The 20,694-nt window shown below is 41.2% G+C and overlaps 1 protein-coding gene across 1 annotated transcript in view; it reads left to right on the top strand.

Annotated features, from left to right (window-relative positions):
- Positions 1 to 18,322: 18,322 nt before the first annotated feature.
- Positions 18,323 to 20,694, top strand: part of LOC139387998 (netrin receptor UNC5D-like) — a 337,146-nt gene continuing 334,774 nt past the window's right edge. Inside the window, exon 1 of the mRNA XM_071134475.1 lies at positions 18,323 to 18,550. Coding sequence (XP_070990576.1) covers positions 18,463 to 18,550 — 88 coding nt within the window. The 5' untranslated portion in view covers positions 18,323 to 18,462. The remainder of the gene's footprint in view (positions 18,551 to 20,694) is intronic.

Below are 20,694 nucleotides of genomic sequence, written 5' to 3'. Positions count from 1 at the left end.
TCCTACCGCTTCCACTGGATGTCACAAGTCTTTGGAATTTGGTTGAGGTTATTCCTTTGTGCAATGAAGAAGTAGGCCAACTCGGAACTGGGTAACAGTGTTGAGAGTTGAGCCAGACGTGAAAGGTAGCGCTGGTTTGTTTTCATTCCTGTATTGAAAACAGATTGCCCCGTCTACAATTTGATCGATTATTAACGGTTAAAAATACCTAAAGTTGTATTACAAAAGTAGTTTTAAATATTTTGGCAAAGTTTATAGGCAACTTTTGAAATATTTTGTAGTGACGTTGCGATTTTTGGAAGCTGTTTTTTTCTGGTCAAACGCGCTTTATAAATGGACATTTTGGATATATATGGACGGAATAAATCGAACAAAAGGACCAATTGTGATGTTTATGGGACATATTGGAGTGCCAACAAAAGAAGCTCGTCAAAGGTAATGCATGTTTTATATTTTATATCTGCGTTTTGTGTAGCGCCTGCAGGGCTGAAATATGCTAACCCCTTTGCTTACTGCTGGTGCTATCATCAGATAATAGCTTCTTATGCTTTCGCCGAAAAGCATTTTTAAAATCTGACATGTTGGCTGGATTCACAACGAGTGTAGCTTTAATTCAGTATCTTACATGTGTGATTTAATGAAAGTTTGATTTTATATAATTTTTTTATATTTGCCGCACTGCATTTTCCCTGTTTTTTGCCCAAGCGGGACGCAACTGTCCTGCCTATCCGTAAAAAGATTACGCATATCCCAGTTTAGGTCACCTAACAGCACAGACTCTGAAGATAGATTAGGGGCAATCAATTCACATATGGTGTCCAGGGCACAGCTGGGAGCTGAGGGGGGTCTATAACAGTGAGAGACTTATTTATGGAGAGATTCATTTTATTTCTGGAGAGATTCATTTTTAAAATTAGAAGCTCGAACTGTTTGGGCATAGACCTGGAAAGTTTGACAGAACTTTGCAAGCTATCTCTGCAGTAGATTGCAACTCCTACCCCTTTGGCAGTTCAACCTTGACAGAAAATGTTGTTGTTGGGTATGGAAATCTCCTAATTTTTGGTGGCCTTCCTAAGCCAGGATTCAGACACGGCAAGGACATCAGGGTTGGCGGAGTGTGCTAGAGCAGTGAATAAAGCAAATTTAGGGAGGAGGCTTCTGATGTTAACATGTATGAAACCAAGGCGTCTTCGATTACAGAAGTCAACAAATGAGAGTGCCTGGGGACACGAAGGGCCTGGGAGTAGGATGAGGGTACGGCTAAAGGCTATCAAATCTGGTCGTCTAGTGCGTTGGGGACAGAGAATAAAAGGATCAGATTTCTGGGCGTGGTAGAATAGATTCAGGGCATAATGTGCAGACATGGGTATGGTGGGGTGCAGGTGGAGGTAATGTCACGGCTGGCTGAAGGACTGGACCAAAGTGCAGGGCTATGTGCCCTGAACAAAGACAAAGTTAACTTCCCACAAAACAGGTGGGGGAAAAGGGTACCTAATTATGGTTCTCAATCAGAGACAACGATAGACAGCTGCCTCTGATTGAGAACCAAACCCGGCCAAGCACATAGAAATAGAAAATCATAGAACATAGACTGTCCCCCAAATCACACCCTGACCAATCCAAAATAGAGACATAAAACGCTCTCTACGGTCAGGGTGTGACAGGTAAGACCAGGATCTGAGTGATGATAAGAGGTTGCATCACTGGTAGAGGTCGACCAATTGATCGGAATGGCCGATTAATTAGGGGCGATTTCAAGTTTTCATTACAATCGGAAACCGCTATTTTTGACACTGATTTGGACGATTTTTATTTATTATTATTATTTTTACACCTTTATTTAATCTTTATTTAACTAGGCAAGTCAGTTAAGAACACATTCTTATTTTCAATGATGGCCTAGGAACGGTGGGTTAACTGCCCTGTTCAGGGGTAGAACGACAGATTTTTACCTTGTCAGCTCGGGGATTCAATCTTGCAACCTTACAGTTAACTAGTCCAATGCCCTAACCACCTGATTACATTGCACTCCATGAGGAGCCTGCCTGTTACGCGAATGCAGTAAGCCAAGGTAAGTTGCTAGCTAGCATTAAACGTATCTTATATAAAACAATCAATCAATGATTAATAATCACTAGTTAACTACACATGTTTGATGATAATACTACTTTATCTAGCGTGTCCTGCGTTGCATATAATCGATGCGGTGCGTATTCGTGAAAAAGGACTGTCGTTGCTCCAATGTGTACCTCACCATAAACATAAATGCCTTTCTTAAAATCAATACACAGAAGTATATATTTTTAAACCTGCATATTTAGCTTAAAAGAAATCCAGCCTGGCAGGCAATATTAACCAGGTGAAACTGTGTCACTTCTCTTGCGTTCATTGCACGCAGAGTCAGTGTATATGCAACAGTTTGCGCCGCCTAATTTGCCAGAATTTTACGTAATTATGACATAACATTGAAGGTTGTGCAATGTAACAGGAATATTTAGACTTAGGGATGCCACCCGTTAGATAAAATATGGAACGGTTCCGTATTTCATTGAAAGAATAAACGTCTTGTTTTCGAGATGATAGCTTCCAGATTTGACCATATTATTGACCTAAGGCTCATATTTCTGTGTGTTATTATGTTATAATTAAGTCTATGATTTGATAGAGAAGTCTGACTGAGTGGTGGTAGGCACCAGCAGGCTTGTAAGCATTCATTCAAACAGCACTTTTGTGCGTTTTGCCAGCAGCTCTTCGCTGTGCTTCAAGCATTGAGCTGTTTATGACTTCAAGCCTATCAACTCCCGAGATTAGGCTGGTGAAACCAAAGTGAAATGGCTAGCTAGTTAGTGGGGTGCGCGCTAATAGCGTTTCAAACGTCACTCGCTCTGAGACTTGGAGTGGTTGTTCCCCTTGCTCTGCATGGGTAACGCTGCTTCGAGGGTGGCTGTTGTCGATGTGTTTCTGGTTCGAGCCCACGGAGGAGCGAGGAGAGGGACGGAAGCTATACTGTTACACTGGCAATACTAAAGTGCCTATAAGAACATCCAATAGTCAAAGGTTAATGAAATACAAATGATATAGAGAGAAATAGTCCTATAATTCCTATAATAACTACAACTTAAAACTTCTTACCTAGGAATATTGAAGACTCATGTTAAAAGGAACCACCAGCTTTCATATGTTCTCATGTTCTGAGCAAGGAACTTAAACGTTAGCTTTCTTACATGGCACATATTGCACTTTTACTTTCTACTCCAACACTTTGTTTTTGCATTATTTAAACCAAATTGAGCATGTTTCATTATTTATTTGAGGCTAAATTGATGTTATTGATGTATTATATTAAGTTAAAATAAGTGTTCATTCAGTATTGTTGTAATTGTCATTATTACAAATAAATAAATAAAAATCGTCAGATTAATCGGTATCGGCTTTTTTTGGTCCTCCAATAATCGGTATCGGCGTTGAAAAATCATAATCGGTCGACCTCTAATCTCTGGACACGCTGGTTATACTGGGTGAGGTCACCGCATGTGTGGGAGGTGGGGCAAAGGATGTATCTGAGGGGTGTAGAGTGGGACTAGGGGCTCTACAGTAAACTAAAACAATGATAACTATCCTAAACAACACTATACAAAGCATATTGACATTTGAGAGAGACATAAAGTGAGGCATAAAGCAATCACAGGTGTTCATTGGGAGAGCTAGCTAAGACAATGGGTAAGACAACAACAGCTAATCAGCAAAGACAACAACAACAGGTAAAATGGCGATGAATGGGCAGAGAGGGTCGGTTAACTACACACAGGGCCTGAGTTCGGGGCTAGGGCCGACAGATAAACAAAAAGGAGTACTGTGATAAATGAACAGTCCAGCAGACATCAGCTATGTAGCCAAGTGATCATAGGGTCCAGTGAACAGCAATAGGTGGAACAGGGAAGCCGCGGGGTAGTTGTTACTACGCTAGCACGCGGGAGACACAGCGTTTAAAGTTAGCAGGCCGGAGTAAGTAGAATCGTCTGCTCCAACGTCCTGCAAAGGCCGGTTGAGGGCACAGTGGGTGGAATTACGTCTGCGGACCAGTTGTGGTGGTACGGCGGGGCGCCATGGCGACAAATGCTCCGGGCCAGATGGAAAAAGGTGTTGTAGTAATTTTGTTTGCTAGCCGGGAGATGCGCCTGGCTCGCGGCTAACTTGTGCTAGCTTCGGGGCAGGGGCATTAGCCACTATAGCCACTCGGTAGCAGCTAGCTAGTAACGATGATCTGATGCCAAGCTCCAGAGCTTACTGCAAGTATCCGGTGGAGTAGTGGATTGGGGGAAGAGTCCGGGAGGCATCGGCTAAGTAGCCGGATGATCACAGAGTAGACCGGGAGGTGGGCCTGGCTCAGGGCTAGCTTCGGGGCTGGGTCACTCGATGGCAGCTAGCTACAGTGCCTTGCGAAAGTATTCGGCCCCCTTGAACTTTGCGACCTTTTGCCACATTTCAGGGTTCAAACATAAAGATATAAAACTGTATTTTTTTGTGAAGAATGAACAACAAGTGGGACACAATCATGAAGTGGAACGACATTTATTGGATATTTCAAACTTTTTTAACAAATCAAAAACTGAAAAATTGGGCGTGCAAAATTATTCAGCCCCCTTAAGTTAATACTTTGTAGCGCCACCTTTTGCTGCGATTACAGCTGTAAGTCGCTTGGGGTATGTCTCTATCAGTTTTGCACATCGAGAGACTGACATTTTTTCCCATTCCTCCTTGCAAAACAGCTCGAGCTCAGTGAGGTTGGATGGAGAGCATTTGTGAACAGCAGTTTTCAGTTCTTTCCACAGATTCTCGATTGGATTCAGGTCTGGACTTTGACTTGGCCATTCTAACACCTGGATATGTTTCTTTTTGAACCATTCCATTGTAGATTTTGCTTTATGTTTTGGATCATTGTCTTGTTGGAAGACAAATCTCCGTCCCAGTCTCAGGTCTTTTGCAGACTCCATCAGGTTTTCTTCCAGAATGGTCCTGTATTTGGCTCCATCCATCTTCCCATCAATTTGAACCATCTTCCCTGTCCCTGCTGAAGAAAAGCAGGCCCAAACCATGATGCTGCCACCACCATGTTTGACACTGGGGATGGTGTGTTCAGCTGTGTTGCTTTTACGCCAAACATAACGTCTTACATTGTTGCCAAAAAGTTCAATTTTGGTTTCATCTGACCAGAGCACCTTCTTCCACATGTTTGGTGTGTCTCCCAGGTGGCTTGTGGCAAACTTTAAACAACACTTTTTATGGATATCTTTAAGAAATGGCTTTCTTCTTGCCACTCTTCCATAAAGGCCAGATTTGTGCAATATACGACTGATTGTTGTCCTATGGACAGAGTCTCCCACCTCAGCTGTAGATCTCTGCAGTTCATCCAGAGTGATCATGGGCCTCTTGGCTGCATCTCTGATCAGTCTTCTCCTTGTATGAGCTGAAAGTTTAGAGGAACGGCCAGGTCTTGGTAGATTTGCAGTGGTCTGATACTCCTTCCATTTCAATATTATCGCTTGCACAGTGCTCCTTGGGATGTTTAAAGCTTGGGAAATCTTTTTGTATCCAAATCCGGCTTTAAACTTCTTCACAACAGTATCTCGGACCTGCCTGGTGTGTTCCTTGTTCTTCATGATGCTCTCTGCGCTTTTAACGGACCTCTGAGACTATTACAGTGCAGGTGAATTTATACGGAGATTTGATTACACACAGGTGGATTGTATTTATCATCATTATTCATTTAGGTCAACATTGGATCATTCAGAGATCCTCACTGAACTTCTGGAGAGAGTTTGCTGCACTGAAAGTAAAGGGGCTGAATAATTTTGCACGCCCAATTTTTCAGTTTTTGATTTGTTAAAAAAGTTTGAAATATCCAATAAATGTCGTTCCACTTCATGATTGTGTCCCACTTGTTGTTGATTCTTCACAAAAAAATACAGTTTTATATATTTATGTTTGAAGCCTGAAATGTGGCAAAAGGTCGCAAAGTTCAAGGGGGCCGAATACTTTCGCAAGGCACTGTAGCTGTGATGATCAGGAGTAATGGTCCAGGGTTTACGGCAGGATTCTGGCGTTGTAGTGGAGAAAAACAGTCCGAGGCTGGCAGGTATTATCCAGGCTAAAGAAATGGCTGGTGCCAGTACAGAAGGTAAAGACCGTTAGCAGTGGCTAATAATGACTAAATAGCTAATAGCTAATAAGCTGGTTAGCCTCTGATGGCTAGCCTCTGATGGAGGTTCTGGCTATAAGGTCTAAAAAATATAATTTATAAAGCGGATCCGTGTCACATTGAGTGAGGCGAGTTACCGGAAGGTATATTTCATTTAAAAATGGAAAAGAGATTGAAAAATAAATTGAAATATGTACAAAAAAGACAAAAAATACAAAAAGTAAATGAGAGGACGACAAACCACATCTGCACTGCAATTTTTACTAAATTGAGCAAATATCATCAGTATCCCCCCAGGAGTCTTAACACGATCGATACCAATGTATCTCAGAAAGCTTATTTGACGAGCCTCCATGAAATGCGCAGCCACAGGGTTTCTGGTCAAGAGTCCTGATATTACTCCTGTGTTCTTTATCCTTGTTTTCAGAGCACGTTTCGTTTCTCCTACATACTGTAGCATACACCACAAATACACTTGATCAGGTAAACCACATTTTGTGTGGAACACGTAATGATGCCCTGAATCTTAATGGAATTGCCCGTGACAGCTTGATTCAACATTGTGCATTTGTTTGTCAAGTTACACTGGGTACATTGGCCACATCTGTAATTACCATCCGGCACATTGTCTACAGTAGGAAGGTGCTCCGTCACCACCAGACTTCACCACTTGAGGCGCAATTGTGCATTGAATCGTTTCCACACCCACCATGCGTCATATGCGTAATGGTCATGTGAGGTGAAATGTGTATATTTTTGGATGTCAGCACAAGATCCATTGAAACGTAGTCAATAAAGCAGTGAATTGGGAGCTTAAACATACATTCCAGTATTTCATTTTCAACCACATAAAATATGCATTCAAGACAAACTCAAATACTATCAGAAACTTGTCTGATTTTTTTCACAGCTTTTCATTTCCTTTAAACCGGTCCAACTGATGTCATTTGGAAATCTCCCTGGTCCCTTAATGTCCGTGAGAAAAGCAGAAATAGAGAAAAAACTTTATCCATGTCAACTAGATTGTTGCCATTATTCTGGTGAGCAAGGCTTTTATTTAAGCTTTATGACTGGTTTAGTTTATGCCACATTAAAAGGTAAGCTAATGCATTTTAAAAGTTAAAGGACAAATCTTTACTAATAGGCCCAAAAAGATCCTATTAAAGGAATAGGGATTCTATATGTAATTCTAGGAACACCAAAAAATGTGTAAATCGCGTGCACACATAAGAGGAACCCGTACCGGGAAGAAATTCAATTGACTTTTACCCCTTCTTACTCCCCTAGAATAAAAGCAACAACCCTACTACTGGGCTACTTAATCTAGACATTGAACACCTCCCTAGCTATTCCCATAAGGGCTTTGTCTCAATGTAATTCTCAGTTTTTACATTATTTGTTCGACTGCCGTAGCCTTGAGGCTAGCGGTAGCTCGTGCGAGAGAGAAGCCAGGACATGTTGGCTAAACGTTTCTATCACGTCTTCGGCATAATCGCTTTGTGTTCACAAGGACAGAGCGTTTGCAGATAACCTGCTGTGCTCGCCGTGTGGGTTTGCTGCCTTATTGAAATGGGTTTGGCCTCTCTCTCTCTCTCTCTAACACACACGCCTGTGGTGATACTTTCAGGAAGCACAGTAAGATCTAAAAAGCAGTATATTTTGAGCATTATGATGCGACACCGTACATTTGCACTATAAACATGTGTCATGTGTCTATAGTGCATTACAGGTGTTGTCACAGGTGTTGGGCATCCTCATTAGATCAAACCAATGCTTGTGTCAAGTTATATTGTCCCTGTAAAGGTGCTATAACCATTCTAAGCCTGATGTACCCTTTCAAATTCACACTTCAAAATTGAATCCCATTTTCATATGGAGTTCACAGCCATTTGTTCTTCCCACTTAGTGGTGTTTTTCTCCCATACAGTGCCTACTCAACTCATATACCCACCCTCTCTCTTTACATGTAGAGGTAAGCCAATACTGCTCACACAGTATTTATCGAACAAGCCTAACGCTACTTGCCGTCCTTGCATTGTAATAATTGAAAAAGACATTCACACATTGAGTGGTGGGGAGAGTGCTTTTTAATGGAGTGTTAAATGGTGCAATAGAAGGCACATAAATTGTGGCCGTAAAGAGACTCAAGGAGACGTAATTAGAGGTCATATGATATCAAAGTAATTAAAAAGGGCAAAGAAAGAATAAAGAAAAGAAAATTGTCGCATTCTCTTGGTTTCAGTTTCTTGCTCATAGTGCAGTTCATAAAATTTACTCAAATTATTTTATTTTACACTGAACACAAATATAAATGCAACATGTAAAGTCTTGGTTCCATGTCTCATGAGCTGAAATAAAGGATCTCTAACATTTTCCATATGCACAAAAAGTTTATTTCTCAAGTTGTTTTTGTGCACAAATTTGTTTACATCCTTGATAGTAAGCATTTCTCCTTTGCAAAGATAATCCATCCACCCGACAGGTGTGGCATATCAAGAAGCTGATTAAACAGCATAATCATTACACAGGTGTCCTGGGGACAATAAAAGCAATAACAGGGGTAAATTTAGATCCCAAGGGGTAAAAGATCGCATAATTTCGAAACCCTTTTTTTAATCCCTCTGAAATTTGGGACTTTGTCAAGCAACTAGTTACTGACAAAGAAAAACACGTAATTTACCACGATTTCTATGTTAAAATGGAGGAATGAGAAATAATTTATCTTGTGTTGTTACGTCCGTTGTCGGAATGAGACCAAAGCGCAGCGTGGAAAGTGTACATCTTTCTTTATTTTCTAATGAACATCAAAAACCAACAAAATATCAATGAACGTAAAGTGAAACCGGTGCACATGACACCGGACTGGTGTCACGCTCCTCAGCACGCCCGCTCTGCAGCGCTCTTAACGCCAGCACCTTTCTCCGGAATTTTGTGTTGAGCTCCTCACTCGACTCCCTGACTGGCTCTGGTTCACCCCTCGGCTCTGCCGCCCACTCCATGTGCCCCTACCCCCAAAATGTTTTTGGGGCTGCCTCTCGTGCGTGCGTCGTGTCCTAGCTTCCTGATCTCGTTGCCGTTCCTCCCTCGCTGCATCCACCTGCTTCCATGGCAGGGTCTTGTCCATTACCTTCTCCCAGGTCCTGGATGTTCTCCACTTCTGGGCATGCTGCTTGGTCACTTGGTGGTGGGATTTTCTAGACATCCGTCGTCGGAATGAGACCAAACCGCAGTGTGGAATGTGTACATCTTTCTTGATTTTTTGATGAACACCAAAAACCAACAAAAGATCAACGAACGTAAAGTTCTGCAGGACTATACAGCAACTGTGCAAAAACAAGATCCCACAAACTAGGGTGGAAAACAGGCTGCCTAAGTATGACTCCCATTCAGAGACAACGATAGACAGCTGCCTCTGATTGGGAGCCATACCCGACCAACAAAGAAATAGAAAACTAAAATGCCCACCCAAATCACACCCTGACCTAACCAAATAGAGAAATAAAAAGGCTCTCTAAGGTCAGGGCGTGACATGTGTATAGCAGTTGTGCTGAAAATGTCAATGGAAAGAGGATGCAGCTGAGCTCAATTTTGAGACTCTCCCCAATTTTGATCGTGTCTCATCACTGCAACTCCCCAACGGGCTCAGGAGAGGCGAAGGTGGAGTCATACGTCCTCCAAAACATGACCTTCCTAACCGCGCTCCTTAACACCCGCCAGCTTAACCCGGAAGCCAGCCACACCAATGTGTCGGAGGAAACACCGTTCAACTGGCTACCAGAGTCAGCCTGCAGGCACTGGCCCCCCACAAGGAGACACTAGAGCACCGTCATATAGGACTCCCGGCAACGGCCGGTTGTGGCACAGCCGGGAAATTAACCTGGGTCTGTAGTAACGTTAGACAGCTGCGTCACAACGTTAGACAGCTGCGTCACTCGGGAGGCCCAGGTTTTATCAAATCCATTTTACAATAAGGCTGTAACGTAACAAAATGTGGAAAACGTCAAGGGGTCTGAATACTTTCTGAATGCAGCGTATATATACACTACCGTTCAAAGGTTTGGGGTCACTTAGAAATGTCATTGTTTTTTAAAGAAATTCCCCCCCAAAATAATTTTAAATAACATCAAATTGATCCGAAATACAGTGTAGACATTGTTAATGTGGTAAATGACTATTGTAGTTGGAAGCGGCAGCTATATCTATATAGGCGTACAGAGGCCCATTATCATTAACCACCACTCCTGTGTTCCAATGGCACATTGTGTTAGCTACTCCAAGTTTATCATTTAAAAAGGCTAATTGATCATCAGAAAACCCTTTTGCAATTATGTTAGCACAGCTGAAAACTGTTGTCCTGATTAAAGAAGCAATAAAACTGGCCTTCTTTAGACTAGTTGAGTATCTGGAGCATCAGCATTTGTGGGTTCGATTACAGGCTCAAATTGGCTAGAAACAAATAACTTTCTTCTGAAACTCATCAGTCTATTCTTGTTCTGAGAAATTAAGGCTATTCCATGCGAGAAATTGCCAAGAAACTGAAGATCTTGTACAACGCTGTGTACTACTCCCTTCACAGAACAGCGCAAACTGTCTCTCACCAGAATAGAAGAGTGGGAGGCTCCGGTGCACAACTGAGCAAGAGGACAATTACATTAGACTGTCTAGTTTGAGAAACAGACACCTGACAAGTCCTCAACTGGCAGCTTCATTAAATAGAACCCGCAAAACACCAGTCTCGATGTCGACAGTGAAGAGGCGTCTCCGGGATGCTGGCCTTCTAGGCAGCTGGGCAGTTTGTGCTACAGTATATCACCGTGTTTCTCAATCCATTCCTCTACTGCAGCACCTTGAGTATTTTCAGGTAAACGACAAATTATCCTATTGATCTCACATATGGCATATTTTTTAAACTTTTGCTTTGATCTAGATGTAGCATGAAATTATTGAAGATGTACAGTAAAATAACTGCTGTGAAAATAACTTGGAGGCAGCTAATATTACATAATTCTGGAAGCCAAGATAAACGTTTCTATCTTGTTCAGTCCTAAAAATGTCTGATTTGCACTGGACCCCGGCATGAATACGGGCCTTATTTGAGCGTGAGCACAGGTTGTCTCACTCGTCTTTTAAAATAGATAATTTCCCAGTGTGTTGAGAGGCAATCAGCACCTGTCTTTGTTTCATCACACAACATCTCCGCTATCAAAGTGCGAGGGTTCTTATGTTCCATCTGGCGGAGAAGTGATGCCTCAGATCATCTCCAAAGTGTCTCTGTTGCAGGTGTGTCTTCACAGATAAATTGTAAAGCTTCAGCTGCAAATTAACCATGAGAGAGAGGCGTCTGACTTATTAGCCACACCTAACACAACACTGAGAGCCCTCCGTGAGAGCCTGTTCTGGCCTCTATGGAGGCTGCAGTGCATTTAAAGGAACATTGTGAATCCATATTCAAGGCTGGAAAGAAAATTTAAGCTGAGGCCTTGGGTCTCTCAAACAAAACGTAGTACTTCTAAACATGGGAGCCCACTGAAAAAATTGCAATGAGATATGCAGTAGAAGACTCAATGCACCGCTTGCACAATAGGCACTCGGAATGAGTGAGGAGTTTGTTTTGGATGTGGGCAAAGGACAAATAACTTAGACTATGTGTTATGAGTACTCTGATAATGGCTATAACCCCACTTTCTCCGAAGACTATAGGCCTATAGGTGTGGCACAAATGATGAGTGGGTTAGAGAAACACTACAACCACCAACTAGTTAAGTGCATCCTAGGAAACATTGTAAATAATGTCTTAAAAGTTAAAAGTCAATGAAGTAAATAATGTCTTAAAAGTTAAAAGTCAATGACACATTTCAATGGATGCTTTACATTGATTCCAAATCACACTTTACTGTCTGTACATATTAAGCCGTAAAGGATCAAGCTTATTTTTTTAAGTTGGGTCCAAACGCTAATGATAAGCAGAAATAAGTTGTTGCACAAGTATAGCTAATAGGACAGGATACTCCAATTACCAGAACCACTCTAGTTAATTATGGTTGTCAGGACCCGCCTAGCATCTACTTGAAAGAGTTCCCCGACCAACCAATGGAGGACATTTTTTTTTAAATACTTCAATCACACTTTCATCTTTCCTTCATGGGAAAATAATTACTTAATCACAGACCAGATCACCATGCTATTCAGTTATCCACTAGTAGACAATGTTGCTTCGTGTTGATTGGCCTAACCAAAGCAAACTGTCTGCAATGCATTGTGTCAATTACATACGGCACTTTGGGCGGTATCATGCTTTATGATGATAAGCGATCTATGCTATCTGTAGAGATTTTCTAACTAAATGCTCTAAGTACAATTAAAATAATCCCCTAAAATATGCACGCAATAACACACTGTTATAACTGAGTGTTGACGGGAATAACCGCACACTTCCCGTGATGTGAGAAGCCACATTATACAACTGTATTAGTATATTGGTGAAACTAGTGGTTTGTTTACATCTTTATATATAGATCCTGTTGTTTTGTTGCCTATGGTGACTATGTCAACATTACTTATTTTGATAGGCCTATCTACCAGAGGGTTGTTTAAACCAACAAAGTTCTCAGGCTGACAGAAAGAGTAGCTCACATCCACTCAAAGGCCCCTTCTAGGGGTATACAGTCTTTCCACATCCATTTGGAAGAAACTGGTGTTTTTCTCAACAGGGTGCACGCATTAAGGTCCTGCCAAACAGCTTTGACAAGGCTGTGTCACCAACTTCCTCGTTTCCTTATTTTTAAAATATTTTTTTCACCTGCTTTTGCTGTTAGAAATCACATAAAATGGAACATTAACAAATGTGTTATCTGATGTAATTATCCTGCTGAGTCTGAAAGGACTGCCAGGCTGAACCCACGGAAAGAGTTTGACACTGACCAGAGGGAGTGAGAGGGAGATGTGCAGGGGAGAATGGTAGATGCAGAGGTGAGGTGGGAGCCTTTCAAAAACACATGTGAAATTTGTAGTTTCAGATGTGAAATCTTATTTTCACATGTGAAATAGCCTTTTCACATGTGAGTTGAAAAACATGTTTTCACCTATTGTGAATTGCAGTTTCAAGGGAAATGTGCAGTTTCACATGTTAAAAGCGTTCACATGTGAAAATCGGATATGCAGTTTCACGTGAAAAACATTCACATGTAAAAATCAAATTTTCACATGTGAAAGTGAGATTTTCACATTTTTAACACGTGAAATCGCAAATAATGTTATTCTCCTCAAATGTGAAAACATGTTGCAGTAGCAATGTTTCCACCGGTGAAATTAGGGTGACCACATCTAAAAAGCCCAAATTTGTCAGTGCTTGCATCCATAGGGCAGTCTATGGATTTGAGGGTGGTTACATTTCTCCAGCCCCATCGCTTAGCTTTTTACCAAAACTGGCATGGAGAATGTTTGTGGATGTTTCAATTAAAGATTGCTGCTTTAAACATCTTTAATAGAGTAATTGTGTTGTTATACAATGCAATCCTTTAGTGAGTCAGTTCGTTTTGTGCCATTAATATCAAGCCAAAAATTGAGTAGTATTGCAAAAAAGTAAAATTTGGGGGGGTGTAATTTTACCCCTATTTCGTGACATCCAATTGGTAGTTAGTCTTGTTCCATTTCCCCTACAGACTTGGGTGAGACGAAGGTCGACGAAGGTCGAGAGCCATGAATCCTCCGAAACTGTCACGCCCTAACCATAGAGAGCTTTTATTCTCTATGTTGGTTAGGTCGGGATGTGATAAGGGTGGGTCATCTAGGTCATTATATTTCTATGTTGGCCTGGTATGGCTCCCAATCAGAGGCAGCTGTTTATTGTTGTCTCTGATTGGGGATCATATTTAGGCAGCCATTTCCCTTTTGTGTTTTGTGGGATCTTGTTTATGTTTAGTGGCTGGTTAGCACTGCATTGTTGTCACGGTTCGTTTATTCTTTATTTTGTTTTGTATTTGCTTAAAGTTGGCCTTGGTCCGACCATTATTATTACGAACATCGTGACAGAAACACCACCCTGCCAAGCCGCTCTGCTTCTTGACACACTGCTCGCTTAACCCGGAAGCCAGCCACACCAATGTGTCGGAAGAAACACTGTCCAGCTGGTGACCGTCGCCAGCTTGCAGGGGCCCGGCCACCACAAGGAGGGCCAAGGAAATGGGACAAGAAAATCCCTGCCGGCCAAACCCTCCCCTAACCTTCCCCTAAAACCCTCCCCTAAAACATCAACCCAAAGGGTTAAACAAAATATTGTAAGGAAATAATTTTGAGATTTCACGTGAAAGTTTTTAACATGTGAAACTGCAATTAATCTAATCTTAAGTGAAAACATTTTATTCTCCTCACATGTGAAAAGGTGGTGTTAAACTCTAAATTGAATACATGTGAAAATATGGTTTCATGTTTAAAATTTAAGTTCAATATGTGAAAACGGCTATTGCAAATTTGACATGTTTTTTGTAATGGAGATGCCTGCAGTATGTTGTTCTGATAGCAGCTTGCCATCTCTGGCCCTATCCTCAGCGTCAGGCTAGAAGCGATGTTTACAGCACCAGTTACGCCTCACTTGAGCAACGTTGTCAAGCACTTAACCCCACCTAACAGGCTGACCTCCGATGAGGACCCTGGGAAATAAACTATTGAATCTTCACTGAATAGGGTAATTGTGCCTGAGAAGTCAACTCACATTGATTTACATGTAATACAGATGCGGTAGGTTCTCTATGGTATTTAGGTTCTCTGTGTCATTGTTGTTTTTGTTGCTGCTATAGGAAATTGTATACATCTCTAGGCTAATGTTGAACATTTCACATTATCATAGCTATTCAATGTCAATCCACTCTGTGGAGCATTAGTCCATGAAGCGGATGGGAGATGTTTGAGATGTGAGAGAGGCTGACGACGTATTGTATTCTGCACAATGCTGTGTACTACTGTATATACCACTTACCGCTGTATATACCAATGCTCAATCAAAGTGGTATGTTAACACATAATCATGTAATCGATGATGTGTCTAGTAGGTGTGCCCAAGGGCTAGCGGATACATACACACACCCACATGCACACACACACACACACACACATGTATATAGATAGACATGCGCTAGTGATGCTCGGGTAAGCTGTTTGTTCACTCACACATGCCCACAATTGTTAATAACCCATCAGCAACCGCCCGATTATGTGTGATGAAGTGAAAATCTGAGGCCTGTACCTGACCATAACCAGCAAATATAGAAAATGCGCAGTAGGCTACAGTCAGAGACAGCAGAATGATACTTTGCCTCATTTAGATATGTTTCTGCTTATAATTTCAGATATTTTGTAAGGCTATTTGTTAATCAACTGGTCTAAAATTAGATACATGCAGCTTCTCTTCTGTCATTATGTGTTCCCCTAGAAGACTAAAGAAACCCATGCTCACCAGAATACATTAATACATCGATAGAATGAATGCTTTAATCGAGTTGACATCAGTAAAGTTTTCTTCAATATTTCTGCTTGTTTTGCAGATAAAATGTGTTTAGGGAGAGGAGAGAGAATTCAATAACAAAAAAAAATTTGAAAAGGTGAAATTTTCTGCACAAAATTGCCAACTGACATTCGTTTGACCAGTTGTAAGGAAATACAAAACGGTGAAATCGACCCAAAATGTTACCGATAAGATTTCAGTTCAGCTTGGATGCATATTTTATGTGGTTGAAATACTATCTGCTTTTATGATGCTGGTAAAGATAGCACCTATACAGACCGTCCCTAACTGCCAGTAGCAGTGCATTGATAAAATCACTGAGGAAGCCAAGCCAGAAAAAAAAGCATATTACAACCTATGTGTTGTGATAATTGTGTTGTTTGCTCTATAACCTGTTAGTTCATATAACTTGCCACTGTGCTATAAAGGCCTAAGGCAGAGACAACAAGAGAGTGGCAGAATACATTTGACCACGCCTTTGTTTCATCACAAAACCAGAAAGTAACCTCTGTCTGGTGAAGTCCACAAAGCATATTGCTTGTAACAAGCAGTTACATGTCCTACAGCACGGTCAAGCAAGTTAATGTTTCTGACATTTTTGGACTACTGAACAACTATTGATTTAGAACCACAGAGAGTTTCCACAAGTCGCAAAGAAAACAGGAGCTGCCTCCACTATTTCAACTTCAACATTTCAACATCATTAAATCAACTATGCTTAGTCTAATACAGTGACAATCAATGTGTGCTAAATATAATGTGTGTGTGTGTGTGTGTGTGTGTGTGTGTGGTGTGTGTGCATGCTTCTGCATTGCTTTCTGTTTGGGGTTTTAGGCTGGGTTTCTGTACAGCACTTTGTGACATCGGCTGATGTAAAAAGGGGATTATAAATACATTTGATTGATTGATTGATTGATTTTTTTTAAACATGTTGAAATGCCAATATCTTCCTCCTCCTCTCTTTCATGTTGACAAAACTGTATATGACTCTGTCATACAGTACACGCTTTTAGATTTTTGTTGTCCTAGGCTACCCGGCTAAATTTCTTGCTCACTAGCCTAACTTCCTTTCATAGGCAACGATGAGCCAGCTAGTTAACATTAGCCCACTGCATCTAGCTACATATTGAACTTCCATTCTCTCAGGCCAGGAGAACAATTCATGAGTTTATGGTTAGATCAGAATCTATGTTATAATCATTGGCCAGTACAGAGAAGTAAAACCCCAAATCTGAATCTCTATCTCCATCCATGGATAATTTAGGAAAGGGACACTTTTTGCTAGCAAGATAGCCACCGGAGAACAACACAAAGTTGTCAATGACATTTCACTTTTGATGTGATGTGATTGGTGTGAAGCCAAATCCAAACTGGCTTCCCTTTACTCTTTTTTTTTGGTGCACCAGAACCATTCATAGTTGAGCTCACTCAGTTTAGCTTAATGATGATTGGCTATTGTTTTATACATTTTCTTATCAAGGGAGGACAAATGTTTGCTACACATACAAAGACAGAGGGGCACTGTTTCACTCGCTCAGATGCTATCTCTGGTGAGAAATTCCGCCTCTTGTGAATTGAAGGAAAATTATGAATCAGAGAGACAAAAGATAAATTATTGTATTTGTTTCTTTTCTTGGTCAATGTTTTGTCGAAACCTGGCTTCCCTTGGCATCCATGAATACACCCCAAAGCTAACTGCAGATTTGCATTCTCTCAAGATGCTGAAAAAATGTATCATATTTCTCCACTCCTGTTTCCGAGTGTATCATTTGGTGTATCATTTTACTGCAAGAAATGCTTAATTCTGACAGTTGGCTACAGTTCCCTTGAAGTGCTACATTTGAAGGCCTATTTGAAGTCTCCATATTGTGACTGTCGAATTTGTAGCCTATAGCTCCTCAGAATCATCAGTCTGCCACCGCCTCTGCCTCGGCGGACAAAGGCAGCATTATGCTTCACGTTCGATTTGACCACTTCAACAAATCTTTACCAAACATTACTTTTCTGGCCCTTCTCTTTATTTTATTTCTTTATATATATATATTATTTAACTTCCTTCTTTTCTTCCTTTGACAATAAACTAAATCATGCATAGAAAAAAATAACACACAGCTTAACATTTACATACATACAGTACACCTCCACAAACACAAATGGACTCTTTAATTTCAACTCTCCATTTCGCAGCTTTCTCTTAACTGAATTTTTTCTGCAAGTTCCCAAAAGCAGTTGGTGATTGGTGTGGTGAGCATACCGTTAGGCCCTGAAGACCTAAAGTTTAGGCTTACACACTAATGACAGATAGCCTAAAAAATAATAAAGGAAACACCTCAATGTAGCCTGTATATAGATATTCCACAATTATACATGTATGGATTTTATAATGCATTGTTTTATCTTTATTCAACCCACCTGAACACAATATTTAATGACCTTAGAAGCCCATCCCGCGCGAGTTATGAGTCAACCCGCGCTAATGCATGTCTCTCTCTCTTTCATTCTCTGCCCCAAAGCTGAGAGCTATTGGCTTGCGCGCCTTAATTATTTCACTCTCTCTCACACAGTTTGCCCGACCACCGACACACAGACACCGCGCTCCATCTGTCTGTATTGTGAAGCAGAGATGCAGTCGCTGTTCGCCATCCTCCGCGACAGACTGGCCCTGTGTAAACGTTACCAGTGCAGGGTAACCTGTTACTGGTGACAGTCTACGACGACAAATGCAGCATACCCGGGTCAGATTGGGAGGAAGACGACCGGCGCAATGATGGGACAGTTTTCGGGGGTATGCTACCGGAGTTTGGTCATCCTCTTGTTTCTCGGTTTGCAGTTCCCGGCCACGGTGGCACGAGGTAAGAACAGTTCAGAATTTGTTATTCTTGTTTTTGCCAGAACAGCTGTGTGTTGTGCAAGTGCAGGAATTTGCACTTGCACTATAGATTAGTCAGGGTGTGTTCTATGGTATCCAATCGCACAAACTAACTGTACTATGCTTAACTTTGTCAATATTATTTTTGGTATTGTAAACATATTTTAAATGCTTTCCCTTCTTACGTCAACGTCCGCAAATATAGGACACCTATCGTATGCAAAAGAGTTATAGGCTACAAATGTATCGTCATCTGACCCTGGGCTAATTATTTGAGAAAAAAGGGTTCCAAAAGGGTGATTTTGCTGTCCCCATATAACCCTTTTTGGTTCCAATTAGAACCATTTTTGTTTCCATGTAGAACCTTCTGTAGAAACGGTTCTACATGGAACCCAAAACGATTCTACCTGTAACCAATAAGGGTTCTTCAAAGGGTTCTAGATAGCATTTTTTTAAGAGTGTAGGGAGTAAGACAATAATGCAGTGTATTCTGTCGGCCCACACCGAAGAAGGCAGACGCGAAAATAAATCATACAACAATATTCAAGATACTACTGACTGGTTGTTGGTCATGATCCAAATGTTTCTCAGCGATAGACGCCTTTTGGCTTTTGAATTAAAACACATTGATTGTGCACAGCGGGGGAACCGCTCGGCCAGTTCTTCCATGCGTTGACATGTGTTGCTGTGATGGTCTCTCCGGGAGAATGATGGGTTCACATCCCAAAACACTGCTCTTTGAAGTAATGCATAGTCGATAGTGACAGCTCAGACATATAGGCTTGAGACTTGTGCTGTTGGGGTGTGCAGGAAGCCTAGTGGTTAGCGCGTTGGGTCAATAACCAAAAAGTTGCTGGATCGAATCCTCGAGCTGACATGGGGGAAAAAAAACTGTCGTTCTCCCTCTGAACAAGGCAGTTAACCCACTGTTCTCCGCTAGGCTGTTGTAAATAAGAGTTTGTTCTTAACTGACTTGCCTAGTTAGATGAAGGTTATATTTGAAAAAACAACACCTCTTTGGATAATTACATTATGTGCTTCTTATTTTTATTATGAAAAGATTACATGAAATAGGCAACACATTGAAAACAATACTATTCGGGTAGTTAGGCTGTTAGGGATGATTCAACTCCTGCTATAGGTCTCACTATGCCATCACATGCTCTCCTCCCTACCTTGACCTCTTGACACCCACTTAACTTCTAGCCTATCATGTCTTACCGTGAGTCATTTGCAAATCAATTACCAAATTAGCCATAAGGATTTTATTATTGCATATCAAGTATGGAAAGAAACTGAACCTGAGTAATATAAATATTAGATTAGGGCTCTATTCAGCTTCAGTGGTTTAGCTTTTTGAGGCTGATAGTTGAGATAGTGTGAGGTATTCTACTGTGTATTGAGAGACATTAATAAGGAATTGGGCCCATCCTTTTAAGCTTGTAAATAACCCTTATTGTCGTTTTCACTCTTCCCTCCTCTTTCGTTTTTCTCCTTATTCTTACTCTCTTGGCACCAGAAGCTTCAGAAACCTAATGAATTTTGTTGTTCTACATCCCAATAGAGGACATTGATATCTCCAGACCATTGATAATCTGATCAGATCCTATGTATGCTCACCCAGCCTTGGGTGATAATATCCTAATGCCGGTTCCCGACCGTGTGATATTGTTCTGTTATGTGTACTTATTTCATGATCCACTATATCAGAGACACAATTGAGACATAGCCTGCAGGTGTATAGTAAATGGAGTGATCTGAGTATTGGGGTTGAGGAGAGAAAAGAGAGACAGACACACAGCACCAGTGGCAGGTTTGACAGTGCCGTTTGATGTTTCAGTTGCGACTCTCGCCATCTGATATGGAGAGAGAAAGAGAGAGAGGAGGGAGAAAGTGAGGGGCAGTGAGATAGAGAGAGATATGAATAAAGGGCTACAGAGAGGAGTTGTCTGTGGGAGAACCCATGTTTTATGTATCCCAAATATGTCAACTCGTCTCTCCAGCCACCTCTTTGATTTAACTGACATTTAACATGAGAGGAATTCATGAGCTCAATATGGAGAGGATGCATGGGATTATCCAGGATTTTTTCTCTTCTCCTTTTTTTGAGAATGACAAATCAAATTT

This window comes from Oncorhynchus clarkii, chromosome 29 (genome assembly GCF_045791955.1).
Source record: "Oncorhynchus clarkii lewisi isolate Uvic-CL-2024 chromosome 29, UVic_Ocla_1.0, whole genome shotgun sequence".
Classification (NCBI taxonomy): domain Eukaryota; kingdom Metazoa; phylum Chordata; class Actinopteri; order Salmoniformes; family Salmonidae; genus Oncorhynchus; species Oncorhynchus clarkii.
This window is presented reverse-complemented; position numbering and strand designations above follow the sequence as displayed.